The sequence below is a fragment of the Corapipo altera genome, unplaced genomic scaffold (genome assembly GCF_003945725.1).
Source record: "Corapipo altera isolate COAL_440 unplaced genomic scaffold, ASM394572v1 95, whole genome shotgun sequence".
NCBI classification, from domain to species: domain Eukaryota; kingdom Metazoa; phylum Chordata; class Aves; order Passeriformes; family Pipridae; genus Corapipo; species Corapipo altera.
In genome coordinates, this window is record NW_020884947.1 from 734,766 (window position 1) to 755,212 (window position 20,447).

At 38.6% G+C, this 20,447-nt stretch overlaps 1 protein-coding gene across 8 annotated transcripts in view; it reads right to left on the reverse strand.

Annotated features, from left to right (window-relative positions):
* The window catches only part of CTBP1 (C-terminal binding protein 1), a 238,594-nt gene that overhangs the window by 30,941 nt on the left and 187,206 nt on the right, over positions 1 to 20,447 (reverse strand). For 6 of the 8 annotated variants that reach the window (XM_027662644.1, XM_027662640.1, XM_027662643.1 and 3 more), the window contains one exon: positions 6,062 to 6,216. In XM_027662644.1, the coding sequence (XP_027518445.1) occupies positions 6,062 to 6,216 (155 nt within the window). Of the gene's footprint in view, positions 1 to 6,061; positions 6,217 to 9,567; positions 9,785 to 11,290; positions 11,382 to 20,447 lie in introns of those variants that run through there. The other 2 variants (XM_027662646.1, XM_027662645.1) reach the window with 2 other exon arrangements.

The window sequence follows — 20,447 nt, forward strand, 5'->3', positions numbered from 1 at the left end:
CCAGTGTCACCAACAGACTTGAGATTTTTGCACATTTGGGTGGAAAAAATGTACTTTACCAAAACTGAGTAGGCCTTGCCTTATTTAACTTGCAAAAAGCAGCTGCACACTGAATTTGTAACCAGTAGTCTGTCACGCAGGGAAGGCTGCAGAGACTTGTAGCTGCTCTCAAAGCCTCACTACAGCCTTGCCAAGGGCCCATGTGAAACCAACAGCATTCAAAGTAAAAAGAAAAGCCAGTATGCTCCAGGGGTATTTAGTAGCTCTGCAGAGCTCTGCTGGATTGTGCTGCTTTATATAAGTTCCTGCTTCTCTTCAGGAGACTCTCAGCTCCCTGTTAGGTTCCTATGATCCATGGTGCTGTCAGCAACCCACCCATTTCATGTGCACTTTATTCAGCCAGGATACTGTCTAGTGAGGAACCTAAATACTAATACTTAAGTTTATACTGTACATAAATACAAGGATAAATATTTTACACAAACATAAAAGAAACTTAATTGCAGGCTCCTAAAAACACACTCCCTAAAAACCTATATATCCATACACTGCATAAACTACATATATACATACAAGACATGTATATATGATAGTGTACTTTTAGCCTTCTAAAAATAAATTATTAAGAGTATATACATACAAATACACATACAACTACAAAATAACCTGCAGAGCCTACAGCAAGCTTCCTTTTAAATACTATACTGAAGTCAGACTTTCAAAGCCAGGATTTACTGACCATCACATGCAGTTTAACGACAGAAGTCAATTTAAGAATATAGACTCTGAAAACATTTTTACTAAATAAAAGGCTTCAATGAAAAATCTTTAACAGGAGTTCTGTGTGTTAACTTATGTATTAATAAGGGTGAATTGTGTTCCAATTCAGTTCAAGCCTATCAGACACTACGATGGGTTGAACATCTATGCCAAAGGATGACCATGTCATGTCAGTCACTGATGACAACACATCATCCCACAGAAACCTCTGTCAAAAACCTTCTTAGCAAGCACCAGCAACATTCAAGCCTCAGTGAACCTTAGAAAAACCTGGTAATGGGAAATGAAAGTAAATGTTAGCTGATAACTGACTGTATTCCTCAAATCTGCCTGAAAGGTTGATGTGTGCTGCCTGCTGGGGACAGCAGCACCTCCACTCTGCTTTTTAAAGGGTGTTAGGTCAGGAGACACTGGCACCCTGCCCCTTCCTGTGATGCTGCTCCTGACCTATAGCACTGCCACTGCAAATTCCAAGAGATGGTGGTAGAAGGGCCACTGAATGCCAACCTGGTTTTGTACATATCCTTACTGTCATCGCTGCAGGTATAATGAGGTGTAACTTAGGGTTTCCTTTTGTTAATGTTTTCAAAGTCTTTCACAAGGAATCTGATCCAAGGCTCATTCAGTAAATTTACAAGGCTTTGGATCAGCTCCGAGGTGACAATTTACTCCCAAGTATACATTACTGTTTAGAACAAGGCTGCTTCCTTTCAATCTGTGTTCTTTGAGAATCTAAATTTGATGGAAAACTAAAATGCTGCAACTGCATCATGAATATAAACAGCACTGATGGTGTAAACACAAGATTGCAGCTTTACTTCTAAGGAAAGAATTGGAAGTTGAAAAAATTATCTTATTTAACCACTGCTGTAACAGGGACAAATCAAAGAGCTGAACAACAGCACCATTCCCAATTTGTTTGTACCAGTTTCAAAACATTTGTTGCTTTTCAGCTCTTCTTTGAAATGGTCTTAGATAAAACTGTCATCATCAGTGGAACTGTTTCTACATTTAATTCCTATGTAAAAGTGTGACTGAAAAACTTGAAGTCCTTCACTAGTGAACAGGAAGTAGAGTTTTCAACTTTTTTTAACTTAAAACTAGAAATATGGAAATGTAGTATCACGTTGAAGATGATTTTATTTTGTATTCATAAAACAGGATCAAGGGATCTGACACATTCTATCTCAATCACTGCTAAGGCTAAGGCACAGGTTTACCAGACAGACTCTTTTCCCACTTCCACCCAGGAAGACTATTCTCCTCAGTGTTCTGGTGAACTGGGTATCTGCTTGAAGCTGTAAATCCAGCCAAACACACACATTTTTTATTTCTACCTGATGTAGGAAATCACATAATTACAGAAAAAAAGACTGAGAAAACGTACTCAGCTTCAAACAAACTCTTGTCTTCTTTCCAGGCTATATATTTTGCTTTACAGACCATTTCTAATCAGTTGTGCTTCCTGTCTTTTCATCTGGGTTAGCAAGAATCACTATTTCCCCTCTGCTTGGTCGAGATGTCCATTACCAGCTCCTGCACAGTTTGTTTACATTCAGCCCTCTGGATCTACACAGCACTTCCATGTTACAGAACACACAGCAAAGGTCAGGAAGCCCAAAGAGCAAAGAACTTGAACTCAAAAAAATCTTCAGCAACACAAAGATCTCAAGGGTGTGCTTGAGTCTGTCATGCCTTCAAAGGTACAGAAGTGGAAAGGAGCAGCAATATTGTAGAAATCAGGAGCACTGGGGAGGATGCCAAGGAGGCAAGAACAGCAGCAAACTGTGTGAATGGCACTGAAAGGAAAAGGAATTAGGAGAAAACAGGGGGACAGACAACAGACCATGAGATAGAGAAAAAAGAAAGTTGTCCTGGAGAGGATGGAAGCAAGCTAAGTATTTTTAAACATTTTTTTTGGATGAGCAACTGTGTTTTTGGCAGAACAAACCAAAACACCACATACACTTCGACACAGTGTTAGATGGTTACTGAGAAAACTTATTTACACATCATTAATTGTAAAATAAAAAACAGTTTAAGCACAGTGAGTAGCTTTTATCAACAGTAATGCAATCTCTAATAAGAAAGAAATTTAAACACTGAAATCTTAAAATGATTTTTACCCTAAATGACAGAAGTTTCCTGATAGGATGCAATGAACCCAGTTCCCAGTTATCCCATGATACAGTTTGGCAAACGTAATGCTCAACTTCACACAGTCATATGCAATATCTACAAAAAAACAGAACTTAGGGGTTAAGGGATAAAGACATCTATTGCAGCCTTTCAGACTGGCTTGAAAACAAATTGCTTTTTCTAGGGAGAATGGGAAAACAACAAACCAAACAAAAATTCAGTAAAATCTTAAGCATTACTAATTTCTGAAGAAATGTAGTAAGTGTCCTCTAAGTATAGAGTTATTTCAAAACCTTGGATCACTCTTAGTAAATGTCAGTATTCACTTAAGCACTGGCAGCTTGATTTTCCAAAGGAAGGAAACATATCTTCACCATCCAAGTTGCCTTCCAATGCAGCAGAACAGGGAACGAATGCTTTGACCTGAGATGAAACAGAGTTCTAACACACTTTATTATTTACCTGTGACTTTAAACTAGTTGCTTAATTTCCACACTTTAATCTCCTCAGCCATAAAAAGTGATTGAAAAATGAACTGTTGACATAAGGGAGCTGCTACAGAACTGCAATTTGGGCATTACCCAGTTTGGAGGAAAACTTTCTTTACTCAGCACACACAATAAGGTATAACAGTATTTGGTAACATCCTGCTTTTGTCTCTCCATACAAATGGTATTCAAATCCTCATTTCTGTATGTGTGAAAATCTCTCAGCCTTCTTGCTCCTCCAAGAAAAAAGTATCTACCTTGTGCTTTGCTCTCTCACAAACTGCTACAAATCCCCTTTTCACTATTTCCTCAACATACTAAAAAGACAGTATTTTAAACCAGTTGTGTCACTGAAACCTTCCCATGACTAGTAGAAATACATTCTCCAGGTTCTAAAATGTTCATTCCTCAAATGCCACCTCACACCCTGGTGATCAAGGTTCCACAGCTGCACAAGCTGAGTTTATACCAGTTCCTACTCTCTGAACCATCCTTTGCAGTCTTTCACTCCTTTCCTCCCCAAGTTATTCTCAGTTCATGTCTTCCCCACCCCCATTACATTAATCTACAGTCACCCATCAAGGAGTATCAAACAACATCAATCACCTCTTTCAAACCCCATCCTAAACCTCCTGTAACTTCAGACTAAGTGTATCTATATCTGCTACCCTATGGATTCAGTAGCTCTTCTTGAAGACATGAAATATGAAAGAAAAAATAAATTTCACCTTCTGCTTTCAGCAAGCTCTTGTCAACACTAAACCTTCTCCTGATTTTCAGTCATCTCGTCTTTCACAATGGGGAACAGCCTTTTGCAAATTAACATCCATTATCAAAATCTGTATTTTAATTAACAGGACAGCATCATTTAGCATGGTCAGGAATTTGCACTCATAAAGACACAAACATTTTAGATACTTCTTTAAATATGCAACTTTTCATTTTAAAACTTTCTGTGAAAACAGTTTTATATTCAGTAAAGCACTGTTCCCAAATAAGGTATTATATAAACTACTAAAATACAGACATTTCTCTCATGTAACTCTAAAGATAGTTGAAAAACAGCCATTTTTTACCGCAGATAAACAGTGAACACTTTTCAAACAGAAGTGAACAGTGCTCAACACTTCATGAACACTGATCTCTCAGTCTACGTTTAAGTAAGACAACACTGTGATAAGGAACTAAGGTTTGTGACTTTTGTTGCAGAAATTTGCTACCTGGCAGAACAATGGCACTCTGAAACCCCAAATGTTTTAGGACTGCCTCATCCTCTAGAAAAATGAAAATCTTATTATGGCAATGTGCTGATAACTGGAGAAAATATTCCTGATCTATTACTGAGCTCACTGAGAATGATCTTTTTTTGCACAATAAAAAGCAAAGGATGCAAGCTTCAGTATAATCCCCTCAATACAACACTCTTGTAAAGATCAGAAACAGATTACCTGTGTCACTCATCAGATATTTAAGTGCTTTTCCAAAGCTACAATTTGAGAGACACAAACTGACTTCCATTCTCAGGATCTGAAAAGTTCATTTACTACACTGATAACAGAAGATACCCGGTGTATCCATGCCCAGCATTTATGGCACACAGGAATTCCCCAGTTTTGATGCACCAGAAGGGAATGATGTTGACTGCAGTAAGCAAAGCATAAAACTATACAGGTGGTGCAGCTGCCAATCTTACAGTGTTCATGTGAAGAGGAGACTGCTGTTATCTACTAATAAAAGTGGAACAGCATTTATATTATTTATTCTCCAAGTGTCATTTAGTATTTGTAAATGAAATCCAGTTATTTCATGTGTTAAACTTCTGACAGTGGTGTGAGATAGGAAAACAGTAAAATGAAAGCAACTTTTCAACATGACTAAAAAGAAACACACAGAAATAAGGCACTCCAGCACATTTTAACTCTTGATATATGATAAAAGGGAATTGAGAAAAAAATCTTGGGTTGAATATTTCTCTCAATTAAAAAACTGAAATATAGTCTTTAACACTATAAATTAAGCTTTATTTAATTAAAAGCCCCCAACAAAATCTCTGCAGCTCCAATTATGAATGAAGACTGAGAAGTTTTCAATTCCTTGCATGTGTTCTCAAGTTAGGTTCTCATTCACTGCCTTTTCCACATGAATTTTGAGTTAGCATTTGTTTTGAAACTCTTCAGCAGTGACCATTCTCAGTGCACAAGGCTGCTTAACCCAACCTGCACAATATCTTGGCTAAACAAAGAAATTAGAATGTCCCCCACACAGACAATGCAATACTGAGAGTTGTCTTTCCAGACAAAGGCTGAGTAACAGAAATGTTTCCAAGGAGCATTTCAAAATACCATGCAATAATATTTTTCCTTTAAGTAACTCTCTCTATGAAACTAATTCAGTGGGTAATCATATGGACAACATCCAGCCAAAAGACACTACACAAAAGCAATACTTCAGCATACAGACATTTGAATCTTTGTTTCACCATCATATTTCATGACCTATTTATTGGAGGTCATGACTCATTGAGGTGATCAGCCAGTAACTAAAATGCAACAGCTGAACACGATGTCAGAGCTGACACAACACTGGATCTGATCCGAACCATTAAAATATTTCCATTTTTCCCAAACATCTCAATTACGCCTCTGGAATATTACCTTTTCATGAATTTCTTGTGTAGACTGAGCATCACAAAATGCCACTGTGGCTACATCCTTCAGAATAGGCATTTCTACTGTACAATCCCTGCCATCCAGCAACGCTACCAAGGGGCGCGGGTGCATGGGCCCGTTCATGATCGGAGGTCGAATGCCTGCAAGGAAACAGAGAACACTTGTTATTCAAGCCATGCAAAAGCAATTAAAAAATAGGTTATAGCTAGTCTGTTTATTCTGATGGCAGAAAAAGATCTCAAGGACTGAAGCTAATAAAACAGGAACAAGTTTACACTCAGCAGTCAACCAAACACGGAAGACGTAAGGAAAAAATTCCATGGAGGTTCAGGAGGCTGAACAATGAAAGATGGATAAAACCACTAAGGGAAGAGTATATTTGTTTTTTAAAGATACATCCTTACTGCACTATTAAGAAGTGTCTGTGCTATCTTATCCATGTTTTGATTGGATTCCACACCTTTGTGAGCTCTAGACAGAGTGAGAAATATCTTGTCCAGGCTTGCAAGAGTGTAGCTTATGGAATATCATAAGCAAGTCAGTGAGGATTTGAGTGTTCAATTTACATATATAATGATGATTCTGCTGAGACTAAAATGTAACTGAAAGAAGCCTGCAACAGCAAAATGTGGCATTTACTGAGGGGATCCAGTGTCCAACTTTACAGGCTAATTACTGATCTATGTAGGTCTGCTTAGACTTAAAAAATTTTACAAAACAATCCTATATAGCTTAGTCAAACACATCATTCTTAATCCACTATTGAAAACTCTTATAAAACATGAACAAAAGGTCTCTCCCTAAACCAACATCACACTTGGAACACTGTGCAGTGACAAAGAAATTCACATTAAGTATCTGGGGGCAGGAAAATCAGTCCGAACTGCAGACTTCATTTACATCCTCTTTACAGAGTCTTGAAATGAAAAGTAATCCTTAAGATAGTTAGAGAGCATCTTTTTAACAGTGTAGATGGGATAAACACACAACAGTACTCAGAGGAATAATATTAAACTGGGGATAATATTAAACCATTACATTTACACAAAAGTAGTTAAGCGTGGGTGGGAAAAAAAAAAAAAAAAAAGGACTTCCTGAAGAGATAAGGAAAAGCAAGACCAAAAGTACATGTTGTTTTTTTTTCCTCTTTTAAAATAAGTTTTAAATACTGCAAAGTGAAGCAGGCTAGATCTTTCTTATATGCAAATACCACCATATTTTTGTCACAATGTGAATTTTAAAACATTGCATATTTCCTTGATAATCCAAGTTAGTCCAACATTAATGCAAATGACGGAAGTCCCCCAGTTAACTTCTACAAGCAGTCCCTGCATCTTAAGTCCCAGACCGGGTCAGAAAGCAAGTCCTGAAAGACTGGTATCTGCATTTTAAGTGGATGGAAAATTATTAGAATCCCAGCTGTACAAGGCATCTTGTGAAGAAAAACAGCTGCTGGGAAGAGAGATTTTCACAAGTCAACAGAAGCAGCCTATTACTCCCCCACTGGGACCAGGCTCAGGTCTGGGCTGAAGGAGACTCCTGCCCTCACAGTCCAGCCTCAACCTATAAACTCCATGACCAGCCCTAACCAAGTCGGGATGATGGTCCAGCCCTACTACAGTCTGGTATTTAAGTTCCTCAGGCATAAAAACTTTGTAAAGAAGACAGAACAAGAGTCACTACACTTGGCTCTTTCCTCTTCTAGTCACAGTGTCTCCCAGCATCTGCTGACGGACTGACCCTGCAGTGCTCCCACCATAGCACAGAGGCACTGAGATGTGAAAAGTACTCACCAGCAAAGTTTTCCATGAGTACAACACCCATGAAAACTATGCTCTGTTGTAAAAACACCCACTCCTAACCTCTACTGTGATAGACATGTTTAGAAATGTTTCTGGTACACGTATTCTTTCAGTAACATCCAGTCACCAAAATTAGATGGGAGCCTTTTAAGTATAATTTTTGTTAACTTATACCTGTTTGAACCAGAAATGGCCACATGAGCCCCATACAGTCATTTTTAGTATACAAACCACACATTAGTAATGCAGTACACGTCAGGAACACAATGTGAATATACAACAAAGCTACGTAGTCACCCAGAGAACAATTACTATCCTTTAATGGGAACTTAATTATAAAAACCCACATTGAACTTACTTTAAAAAACCCCTAAGATAAAGCATGTTACAGATTTGCTCATGTTTCTTTCAAAGCAGTATATGTAACAGCATTACCTAAAATGCAATTAAGTGTTGAAATGAATGTAAAAATGACACTGCAAGTCCTATTCATTTTGCTTAAAAGTAACTGTGCTCACTTTATAGTTGAAATGTTATGGTCATTGTCTTGTCAGTGCAGCAAAGGCAGAACTTCAATGACAAGTTTGAATGCTAGCTAGAATAAAAAAAACCCAGAACTTTTGATACTGAAGTCATTTCAGATGAATGAGGAAAAAAAGGCACAGAGCTATAAAAATATGGCATAGAGCTACAACTAAAGCAGCTCTGTCAACAGCAGAGCACATTCAGTGCAAACAGAAAAAGGATGAGATTAAAAACTCTCACCTCTAAGAAACACTTTTCTGACTAGAGCTATCTCAGAAAACCATTAAATGCAACAGTACAAAAACCAGCCCTTTCAGATAATGATTTCTCTAAAACACACAAAGGTGTGGTCTGGTTTTCCCCTCACACCAGTGTATCTGAAGATTTAAACCAAGTTACCTGTGTAACATCAGTGCTAAGGGGAATGCCAGACCGAGCCCCAAAGTACAGAAACAGAAGTCAAAATACAACTAGAAGGACAAACCCTCCCCAAGAGAGACTTTTTTGAGTCCCTAGAATTCAAATACACTCAGTGACCTTGACCACAAAAACCCTACAAACCTTTGCTTGCCAAAATCCTTTCTGAACTTCAGCATAGACTTCCTGTTGCACAATCCTTCTGCCTAAATATCCTGTCCCTGAATCGCAGGCAATAACTCAACACTTAAGTAAACTCACAGGAACTTCATCACAGTGGCAGCCACTATTTAAGGTTCACATTTGGAGAGACGCGGCTTCACTATGAATAAGAACCTTCTGAACCCTTCCTCCTCCACCACTTAGATATGTTCTGCCCATCTCTTATCTCGAAATGTCATCCTGCACCATGCCTTTGGCTTCGCAGCAGACCCTCAGAGGGGCAGGAGGAAGCAATGTGTATTTAAGAGCAGTATTTTCCATGCCTGCATTTACAGTAAATCATGCAACTCTGTGCCAGAGAGAAATAACTCTAAAGCAGTCAAAAGTGACATTCGACACCACAAATGTGAAACTAATTTAAACAAATAATTTCACTTAGCTGGCTTATTTAAGTATATGGCATTGCATTTCACATTACATAGATAACAAAAATTATACCATCCACCCCCACATCCTATAATCTTTCATTATGGGAAAACAATCTCAGTTTATCCTAACTCAAGACTTTCAGGAACCCCTACCAACCTGACATTTCTTAATCTGAGCTTGGTTTCCAGGGTCATGAATTCGATTTCTCAATGCTTTACAATCTTCAGTATTCTGAGGCAAAATAGCAGCCTGTCATTCCATCCTCATTTCCATGTCTTTAATTTTTCTTGCAGCCTCCTGTAATCTTGAACCAAAGCTTTTAAACTTCTTATCCACTGCAACCTCTGTAGCCTGGATGGCGTTCAAATTTTTACTAAAAATTAAACACAAACAATACATTAAAACAACATTAAGGGTCTGACTCGTGCTCACAGAAGGCAGGAAACTCGAAGTTTAAAGCTTCTCACTGCATCTGTACCCTTCCCCCTTTGGCTGCTGGCTTTCCACCACACCTGCTGTGCTGCCACAGGCCATTAACATACCAGGGAAAGCAGCAGAGTGTTAAGGCACACGGGGCACCTTGCTCAGGACAGCAGGTGTATTGTACATACACGTACCTGGAACAGTCGGCACCGCTCGCGCGGCCAAGGCTTTGCCTGGGTGAGCAGGGATCCAGGGATAGTGTGTGATCTCCAGCATCCCCCCTCCCCGTGCTGGAGGGCCAAGTGCTCCAGTGAATACCAGAGATGGAGTGAGAAGCCTTAACTCTGATCTTGCTGGTTTTGCTGGGTCTAAGTCAGGCCCTTAAGGTTATCTAAATGTATTTATGCAAAAAACCCAAAGTTTTCCCAACAGTTCTAATCCAGCTATTACTCTGGGGTTTCTGCCCACTCCTCCCCACCAATATGGAAATAATCTGGTGGTGAAGCTCTTCCCCAGTAACAGCTACTGTGCCAGTGAGTGCTGGAATTTTTCTAAATTAATACCAGGTATGAGGTGCACAGACAGACAGAGCAGCTCTCCGTATGCAGCAGTTATTCACCATGTGAATAACTAACAGCAGAGTACCCTTGCACAGCTGCAGTCCGGACCAGCTCTCTTGGAAAGAAAAATCTATCAAAACCTCAGTCTAGTCCAGCTTTTAGGAAAAAAAAAATAAATTGAAAAAATCAGTTTTCAGCTGTAGAACCCGAGAGGAGGCCAGCCCCATGTGCAAGCACTTAAGTGCCTGTGGGTCCCACAAACAAGAGGATTAATCAACGCACTGTCCAGGTTTGCAGCCAAAACAAGAGAGGAAGGGTTGTGAGCTATCCTATATCTATACCTATGGCACCATGAGGACTTAAAAATGATCAGACCAACCTCAGAACAACATGTAGTTTTTTAAGCTAAAGAGAAAAGGAGCTACCTAAGCAGGGTAGTGTCCTCACTGCTCCCAAATCCAGCCTGTACCTCCCATTGCTCCTGAAGCAAAGGTGCATTATTTGTGCTACACTCCAAGGGGGATGAGCTGAAGCCAATGCCATTAGGCATGCTCACAACTGGAGGGTAAGAAAGCTCTCTAGGTTCTAACATATTCTAGGCTGTTAAAATGTATTTTAAACCTTTTGTAAAACAATCTTTCATGTTCCGAACTGACAGTAACTGAAGTGATCAATGCACAAATAACTGAGGCTGCCACCACTTACTGACATCGGAAAACATACCAAAATGCAACAAGCAAAGCTATTAGGATTAATGATGATTAACAATGTCATTTTCACATTTTTCTGCTGCTGATTAATGGAACATCATTAGGACAGGAATGTCTCATATAAGGCATACATGTTAACTTAACTAAAGGACATTGTCAGGTTTGTAGGCCCAAAATTTGACCTACCTTTCATTTTCTTAAATCTGTTTGCAAAGTCCATGTAATTCTTTAAATGTGTTTTTCTTTTTTCAAAAGAAATGCTTCAATTCTTTTTTCTGAAAAATACATCAATGCCAAAAAGCACAACACTTATCAGTAACCCTATAATGACAAACCAACAGGCACACGAAATGGAGGAGAGCAGCCTGGCAAAGGAGAGTTGTCACATCTCCGGGGATTCTTACAAGTGCAAAGATTTAATAAGCAGGAAAAATCCCTTGACAACGTCCTTTTCAAAGAATTTGTGTTACAAAACTTTCTTTATACACTGTAAAACGTCGAAGTGATTTACGGTTTTAACAAAATGCAAACTACTGAAAAATCTAATCAATATTTACAAAAACAAGGGCCAAAAAATGACAGGTTGGATGTTCAACTGATTTACAGTCTTGCACATGTAACATGAGACTAATCCCCTGTGGCATTTACCTTTACTTTATATTCTTACCTAGGCGTAAATTCAGTGAGAGCTGTCATTTATTTACCATAAACCCTCAAAAAAATTTGCATGTTTTCCAAAACTAAATGCTAATATTAATTCAAGTAAAGAACAAGTTGTCAAAACAAACAAAAAATATCCTCCTCATAACACGAACACAGAAGCTGTTATGAATTAGGTTTGCCAATATGCACTATTAAAATTCCTAGAAACATCATACTTCAAAAACATATTTTAAGGTTCCTGACCTATCATGCATTTTTACACTTTGGACTTTGTTTTGAGAGATCACTGTTTTGTGCACCATGAACTCAAGTGACATTAAGATTCAAGGTAGAGCAAAACTCTAAGAGCAAACAATTAGAAATAAATTTTAAAATACAACACAGGTACAAGGATCAGTAAAATGAAAGCAAGGAAAAAAAGAGCACTTACCAGCCTTCAGTATTTTGATATTCAGCATATTTAGATGCTGAATATGCAACACAAAAATCTCCTGATTCCACCAGAATCTGAGCCAACACTTTTTGCTGCTGCCTTCAAGACAAGCAGGATGCAAACTCCCATGATTGGGGATATGGGACTAGAGGGGAGCACAGGGGAGAATATTCTTAAACAAAGAACACCAACAAGGGGCATGCACAGAAAAGTGACAGCCACCCTCGGAAGACTGAATTACTCAGTAGATTAAATTTAATTTCCTTCTTTTCTCAACTCATTTAATGCTTCTAACTACGTTTCCTAAGAGTTTTAGGAACCGGCTGCAAGGCTTATTAAAATTTATAGGAACAATCCCAAACTGATTTTCAAAGGAGCAAGATCTGGACTTAACAGTATAAATGCAAGAGAAAACTGAGTATAAACTTCACTTGAAGCACGTGTTCAGTCCCTGTGGAAGTCCCCAGGGCTCAGAGGTTAAGGCTCAGCACACTGAAACTTTACTGGAAGAGCAGAGCACACGAACACTGTTGGCGCCTGTGCTTTTTATTTACCCAAACTCAGTAAAAACAAGTCATCTTCCTTCTTTTCTTTTTAATTTGCAAGAGACCAAGAAAAATACAAGTGGTTTCCTGTGCTGTGTTGACCCACTGATGTGCAGAGCAGTCACACCCGGTTGTATCCTCCTGGTAACTGTGCAGGTTGAAACGCACCCAGAGCTCCACAGGACACTCACAGCTCACGCCCTCACACAAATGTAAAACCAACACCACTGTGTAATTACCACCCTGGCCCACAGACTTTAATGGTACTTGGATTTCTGCACACATCTCATCATTATTTCACTACCTGTGAGAAATGAAGCTGGGTACCCAAGCAATCACTACAGCAGAAAACACAAAGGCCTCAACACAGTGTTTGGAAACAATGCTCTAACTTGATTTTCCCTTTTGGTACCATCAAAACAGAATGACCCAATGATTTCTATTTAGAAAAATTCCACACTTCCCTGTTGTTACTGGAACCTGAATCACGCTTCCTCATTACTTTTCCACACTCACACAGCAGGCAAACTTGCCATTCTTAGACATTATTCTGACAACCACGAGGATAGGGGCTTCTGTTTTATTTTTTAAATAGTGTTCCCTAACCAGTCTTTTTTAAACATCTAGTAATTTTGCTGTTATTTGTCCAGCATCTGTCAGTGTCCACACAAAATCCTAAGTGCCTGCCAGGGTACAATAAAACAAAAGGTCCCACAAGGTACATCCTGAAAGCCTGTGATCAGAAATAAAGGTCCGATAAGGGGAAACAAAATCATCTGGTAACATTTTCTATTACTACACATGTACTTGAAACTTCCATGAGAAAACTGGAAGTATTTCACATCTGTCAAAAAATTACTCAAATTGCATATCTGGAGCATGCTGTAATGATATGCCTAATCTTAACTAATACTTTTCAAAATAAGACTGAAAACAATATGAATCACACCTATTTAATGTCAAATAAACAAGCAGTAATGGCATCATGAGCTGTGGTAAAATGTGTTAATTTTCTATCACCATTTACAAAGCAAAAGAAATTAAGATATTCAGTAACAACTATATCAAGTACCAAAACCAGAAAGTCTAAGTATCTGCAATAAAACATACACAAAAACCAATGTCACAGAAGTGCTGCTTTCAAGTATCACATTCATGAAAGCAAATTCCAGAGAAAAGCAAAACATTTTTAAGGCCTGAGCTTTCCCTGGATATGCAGCATCTTAGTGCCTGTCCACAGTGAATATTTCACCACTTCAAATATTTTTAGCTTTATTAAGTAATAAGGAAGGGGGGAGGGGGGGGAGATAAATAAATGAGCAATGGTGGAGCTGCCCTAGCTGAGTTCACTCCCATCAATCTCAGCTTCAGAGAAATTCTGGCTAAGGCTGCCAGCTTCTGTTACTTATTCCAGGAGTTTTACGGTGACTGTGGAATGCCCCTGCCCACACACGCTGTGGCAAAAGCCACAAACTATTTGGTAACTTACAGGAATCGCTGCAGGGAAGCTGGGGACAGTCCCTACAAATAAAGAATCAACAAACTTGAGAATTATGACCCTCAGCAACCACGTTTGCCATGACTATGGACATCAATTTCCCAGTTATTGATGGGGCAGCTTCTCCAAAATAAAGAACTGAAGGCATGAATCAAGTCTGCATCACAAATGTTCCCAGGGCTCACCATATGCTGGGTGTGTATCAGAATATGCCTCCACTTCCATCCTCTCCCAGGACAACCATGGAGAAAAGGCTGATTATGGCAACTGGGGGGTAACCCACCCTAACACACTCCCAAACTCTAGTTTAAAATACAATCGAGCTTATATTTCAGACATAAATTTTATAGGTTGGTGGGTGTGACTTAAAAAAAAAAAAAAAAAAGAGAGGGGGGCAGAAAATTCCTGCTGGCAGTAACTGGAAAAACAATCTGCTTCAACAATTGCACTAGGAGCAGAATGATTAACTCCCCGAGCCATTCCAGTAACAATACAGATCATGCCAAGACTTACTAAAACACTTTCCACAGAAGAAGCGGGACTGGAGATTTTCAGGACAACATTTAGAATAAATAACACAAGCCTAGAATGGGTTGGCAAAACAGGGCTGTGCTGCACATGAAGGGAAGTACATCAGTGGCCTGTCCCCTCGCTCCTTTAGCCATGGATTCAGCACAAAGCTTGGAAGAATTGCTTTCTCACTTTAAATCAAGTTATCAGAACTGCCATCTTGGCTGTGATCTGGATAAAAGCTGAACAGCCACAGAATGTTAATTTAAAATGCAACTCCCCTAAGGAATGACTCTTGATGTGCCTGTAAAATATGATGTATTTGAACTATGGAGGAAAAAAGAAGAAAACGGTAATTTGCTCCTCCAAAAACATTACTCTTACAGCCAGTTATTTTATTCCAGCAGGTTTGGGTTTTTTTGTTTGCTTTGTTTTAAACCACTGCCTGAGCTGCAAATATGCTTTGGGATAAAATACCACTTTTCAGCATTGTCAGTGCAACCACTTTCAGAGTATTAATTTCACATTATGTTTTAAAGATACTGACAAGTATTTATTACGACATAAAATTTCTGAATGTAGCCTGCACTAATGGCTATTCTCTCTCTGTGCTTCTTTCCTCATATTTTAGATGCTGTACAGGATTCCAAGAAAGAAACCCAATAACCTGAGCAGAGCCAACATCAAAGGCTTCCTTTATTCTGATCCCAAACACCAAAAGCAATTTCTCTAACAGCACACCTGTACTTTGACCCAAGAACGTTAAACTATTACCTGGGACACTCCTTATTTTCCTTATCAAAAAGTCTGAAGATAAGCAAGTGTGGGGCCTTGGATAATCAAATTAGTTTCACAAGATTTAATTATTTTTTTTTTGAGGTCAGTAGAACATGCTCAAATGACACTAAAAATAACAGTACAGAAATATTGTACATATTGAACACTGAGATCTTCAATTTCTTCGTAACTCCTGAACTTTTTTTTCCTGTATTTTGGGAAAGCAGCAAATGTGATTCACCATCCTCTCAGCTGAACATCATGATGCTGTATGTGTCAGCAATCCTTACAGTGAAACAAAAACAACAAAAAACCTGTGATTCTTGTTTAAGGATGGGAAGAAGGGAGGAGAGCTGGAAAATTTTAGGTGTCTGTCGTAAAGGAAAACTTTTTAAAAACCAGACAAGTATATATATATATATACACAAATATTCATAATCCAGACTTCTAAGATCAGCATAATTAAAACAGGTCAATTCAACACAGCATTAAGGTTTCTGGTAAATGAGGATAATAAAATCCCTCAAGTTACACTTCATTATGTTCGTCTGAAAACCAAAGCAACTCTGACAAACATTGAACCTCTGCAAAGGGTTCCTTAAAGTTTTTTTTTCTCTCTCCCTTCTGGTTCCTCCCACAGCCACTGACCTCTGCTGTTCTCTGTCAATATTAAGAAAATGGATGATGATGATGACAAACTAGAGAACAGTGCTGTTGTAAAACGAGAAAATTTGAAGCATAATGAAATCAAAGTCCTGCACCTCCCATACAGGGTCCTCTGCAGCCGAATCAAGCTTAAATAAACAGTTTTTTCTCAAAAGATATTCATTTTGAAGGTAAGCAAACAGGATGTATAAAAATGACAAGCTCACTGAGTATGGGCCAGTAACAACAGTTCAAGTGCCAAATAAAACAGGCAGTTTAAGGCAAAAGCTGGATTTATATTATCATGTTACATTTAATCATAATATAACCAAAGTGTATGATGTAAGAGAGCTGTTCTACTGAGCTTTTCTTCAAGTAGAGATCTGAGTTTCAATTACAAAGGCTCTGGTCCCAACATCACAGTTAGAGCTGTACTGAAAAACAGACTTAAAACTGGGAGTTATTCCCATGACTTGATGAGAGAAGCAAAATATTTCTTCCCACACATACCACATGCTAAAGGGGTTTAGGGAAGGTTTTTGAACATTTTGAGATGCTTTCCACTGAACTAGTGAAAAGTCAGAAGTGTTTAAAAATGACCCATATTTGCATTTTTTTCACTAGGCTTTATAGTTTCTTTTAGTCTCTGCAGTTTAAGCATTTTCAACTTGAAAAGGACTTATTCACATGTATTAAAATGCTTTGCAGATAATTATAAGTTTTTCAGGGCACAAATCATGTTCTATCTCTGTAAATTGCATAAAACATTTATCGGTGCTAAAAACATCCATTGCAGGAAAGTACTATAAAAGGAATTGTTGAATCCACTATTAGGAGTTACAGAATCTTAAAGCAAAAGGGGACCAGGATACCTTTCACTCCTCACACAGATTTCTTGCCAGGTTATCTCTCTGGTTGTGTATTCTTGGTGGGATCGAGGGCTGTTTTTTGGAAAATGAATTCCCTGCTCCATTTCCCCGTAAATTAAGTTAGGATGTCGGTTTGTAGTTTTATTCCAGCCTTTTCTGTGCATATTTTAGCTTAAAAACATAAACTCGCTCCAGCTCCCGTGTCCTCCAATCTGCAGGCAGAGGCACTTACAAAATCTGCCCACGGCACGTCACACAAATGCCATCTCCCCCTCTCCCAGTGACAGCCTTCAACTCGTGCAGCGCCACAGCTCCTGAAAAACGGACAGTTACGAAAAAGGGCCCCCTTCTGAAACAAAATATAGACTGAAAACAGTCTGAGAAGCAATTACAGTGCTCTGGTTTACGCTCGATTAAAAGCTCGATTTTACTCGATTGGTAAAAAATTCCGAAATAAAGAAACCTCGCTCCGCGATATTTCTACATTTTGTGAAGCTACAAACAGGAGGGATGTCAGTAGCAGGATAAACAGCAGCATGCTGAAAGGCTGCAGGAGCCTTGTGTTTCTGAAAGGAGACAGGAAACACTCAAATTACCTGGAATTTTATCATTCTAAGATAATCAAACAATCACAGAGCACATACAAAGTAAGCTCAGAGCATATCTTGAAACTCATTCTGTTGTTCAGAAAATGGACATGGCAGAGAGAAAGACACTGGAAAACCAGTCTAACTGATTCCTACTGCCTGTGATTTCTGAAAAACTGGGAGAGAATGACAGCTCAGTCCTTGCCCAGTGCAATACAACAGCTATCAGAGAATTCCCAGAAACCATTATGATTACTTTCCAGAACACCATGGGAGAACATGAAGCTCATCCCTTGCACTTGGGATTGAGACATAACAGAGTAACAGGTTTCCATAACACATTATTCTCCCTATTTTCTGAATGTAAGGCAAACCAAAACAGTGCAGGTGTATCACTGCAAAAGTAGAAAACTAAGTTATTTCTTCAGATCAATCTTTTCATTCTTTCTGCCGCTCCTCAGTCAGGACTATCAATCCCAATTACAAAAGGAAGAGGAAAAACAAGTGCTGAAAAGAACAAATGAAATCTGAAAAATAACTCTCTGTGGTGAAAATCGTACATCCATGAGTAGCCCAGATGAGGGTAATTTATTAGGTCTGCACTGAAAACTAGGTTAAAATAAAGTACATATAAACAGTGAATAAGCAGGTGTTGGTCAATGAGCTAAATACTTTAAGAGGAAACTCCACCTGTGCTTTCTCATTTTTTCTGAAAAATAATTAATTAGCATTATTTCCTTATACAGTCTACACCACACAGTACATTGTGAAATGTGACCCTCAGGGGCTTAGATAAAACACTCAGAACTAAATATTCCTTAAAGCATGTTCAACACTTCATATAAAGATAATTAAACTGTGATGTCAAAAATATTTAAAGGACAACAAAATTAGTAGCTTAATTCTCTGGGAGGTCTGACAACAACCCACAGCAGAGTATGGGAGAGCTTCCCATCATAAGGGAAGCCTTTGATTTCAGCGAGTAGTCTACCCAATCTGTGGAAAAATTAATTCAAGAAGGACACCAACCACACACAACAATCTGGTTAAAGAATTAAAAATATGTAGAAAGAGGCTGTACTTGTTACTGAGTATTTTGTTCCAGAGAGAACATGAAAGAAGAGATCAATCTAAGCCAGAAAAGTGAAAATTCAGCATGGGGATTAAGTCAATTAATAGTGGGAGTTTTATCCTCAACGTGGTTCTCACTGCTGCCCCTCCAGGACCAGGAATGCCATCAGGCACTTCAGGGAAGGCTGGGGAGGGAAAAAGTAGTTTAGTGCATCTTCTCTCCACTTACTCTGCAAGTACACCAAGAAGATGAAAGGGTGGGACCCATTTATTTTTCACTCTTCTCTGTCAGCAGACCCATTTGTTTACAAGAGAACGAGGGTGGGGGTAGAGGGGAGAAATGGTTTTATTCTGCATGATGAGATATTGTCACACAGGAAGCGGCAAGGCCCAACTTTCCACAGCTGCATCATGGTGAGTGAAAATCTGATCTGGAAACTGCCCTAAAAAGCCCCTGTCTGCTGTATTAAATTCTGTTTCTCAACCTCTGAGAAAACCACTTGCAAGTAACTACAAGGAAGCTCTGAACAGTTTCAGTAGAAGAGTTTGGCACAAAACAAGATATTTCTTCTCCACCGAAGTTTTTAAATAGTAAATGTGAAAATGTGGGGGGTTACACCTATCGGGATTTGTTTGTGTGATTTTATAGTTAATTTTTTTTAAACTGTCCAGAGGGAGTGAGCCATATGGTTGCTGAGTAATACCATGAAATTCATAACACAAGACTGAACAAAGTATTTCTAATCTGCAGAGCTGTAGTTCTTTTACTGAAATTTGCCAAATCCTGCATAGACTTATGATTTTAAATTGAACAGTGCGTACTTCAAATTAAGAAATAAAGAAAAAGCAGTGCAGTACTACACCCAAAGAGGCCAGATGAACTGATTGTTTATTAAATATGTAAAATGGAGTTATATGAGCAGTACCAATTGAATTTGTTTGTTCTGCACACTCTCTATCAAACGGTTAGTGAAACAAAGTGTCTGAAGCCTGGAGTGGGAAGGAGAAGTATGTGCCAAACTAAATGAACTCAAATCTTATTTTTATTCTATATATGCAGTCTGTAAAAAACTCTTCAGACAATGGTCTGTAGCTGTCAGGAATGAGACTGAATCTCATCCTCAAGAACTCGAAAGCAACCACACTGAAGGCAGTCTGCTTACAGCAGGTCTTAGACAGTTATCTAAACTTAAAATAGTATTTATTCAGACACAGTTTCAAACCTTTAGAAATGTGAACCAACACTAATAGTCTAACTATTCTTCATGAGGATGTGTGATAGCACTTCTAGTTTCTCTCCAAGCAGCAGTTGCTGCCGCAGACCATCACACCCCCACCAATGCTGCTGCAGTAACTGTAAGAACAACCAGAAGTTGATTTTTGACAGTATTGAGGTATTTCAGAACTTCAAACTTTTCTAACTAAAATCACAAAATATCTATGAAAGCATTCTGCTACTTTTGGCAGTACTGATCAAAGCAGATCTCCAACCTTTTCCCAGGGAAATGCAGCAAACCCCTAAAAGAAAACAGGCCATTCTTCCAATTAAAAAAAAAAAAAGGGGAAGGGTAACCTCACTAAATACATTTAAAAAAAAATTGAGTGTTGTGATTTTGCACTGTTGAGAAGTATCACATGCCTTCTGGGCTTAAATGAAGATTTTGTGTTAGTCTGTTTCACTGATTCTGTCAAGTTATATGTATAACATCAATTTTTATATGAAGTACTGTCTTCATAATACAGTG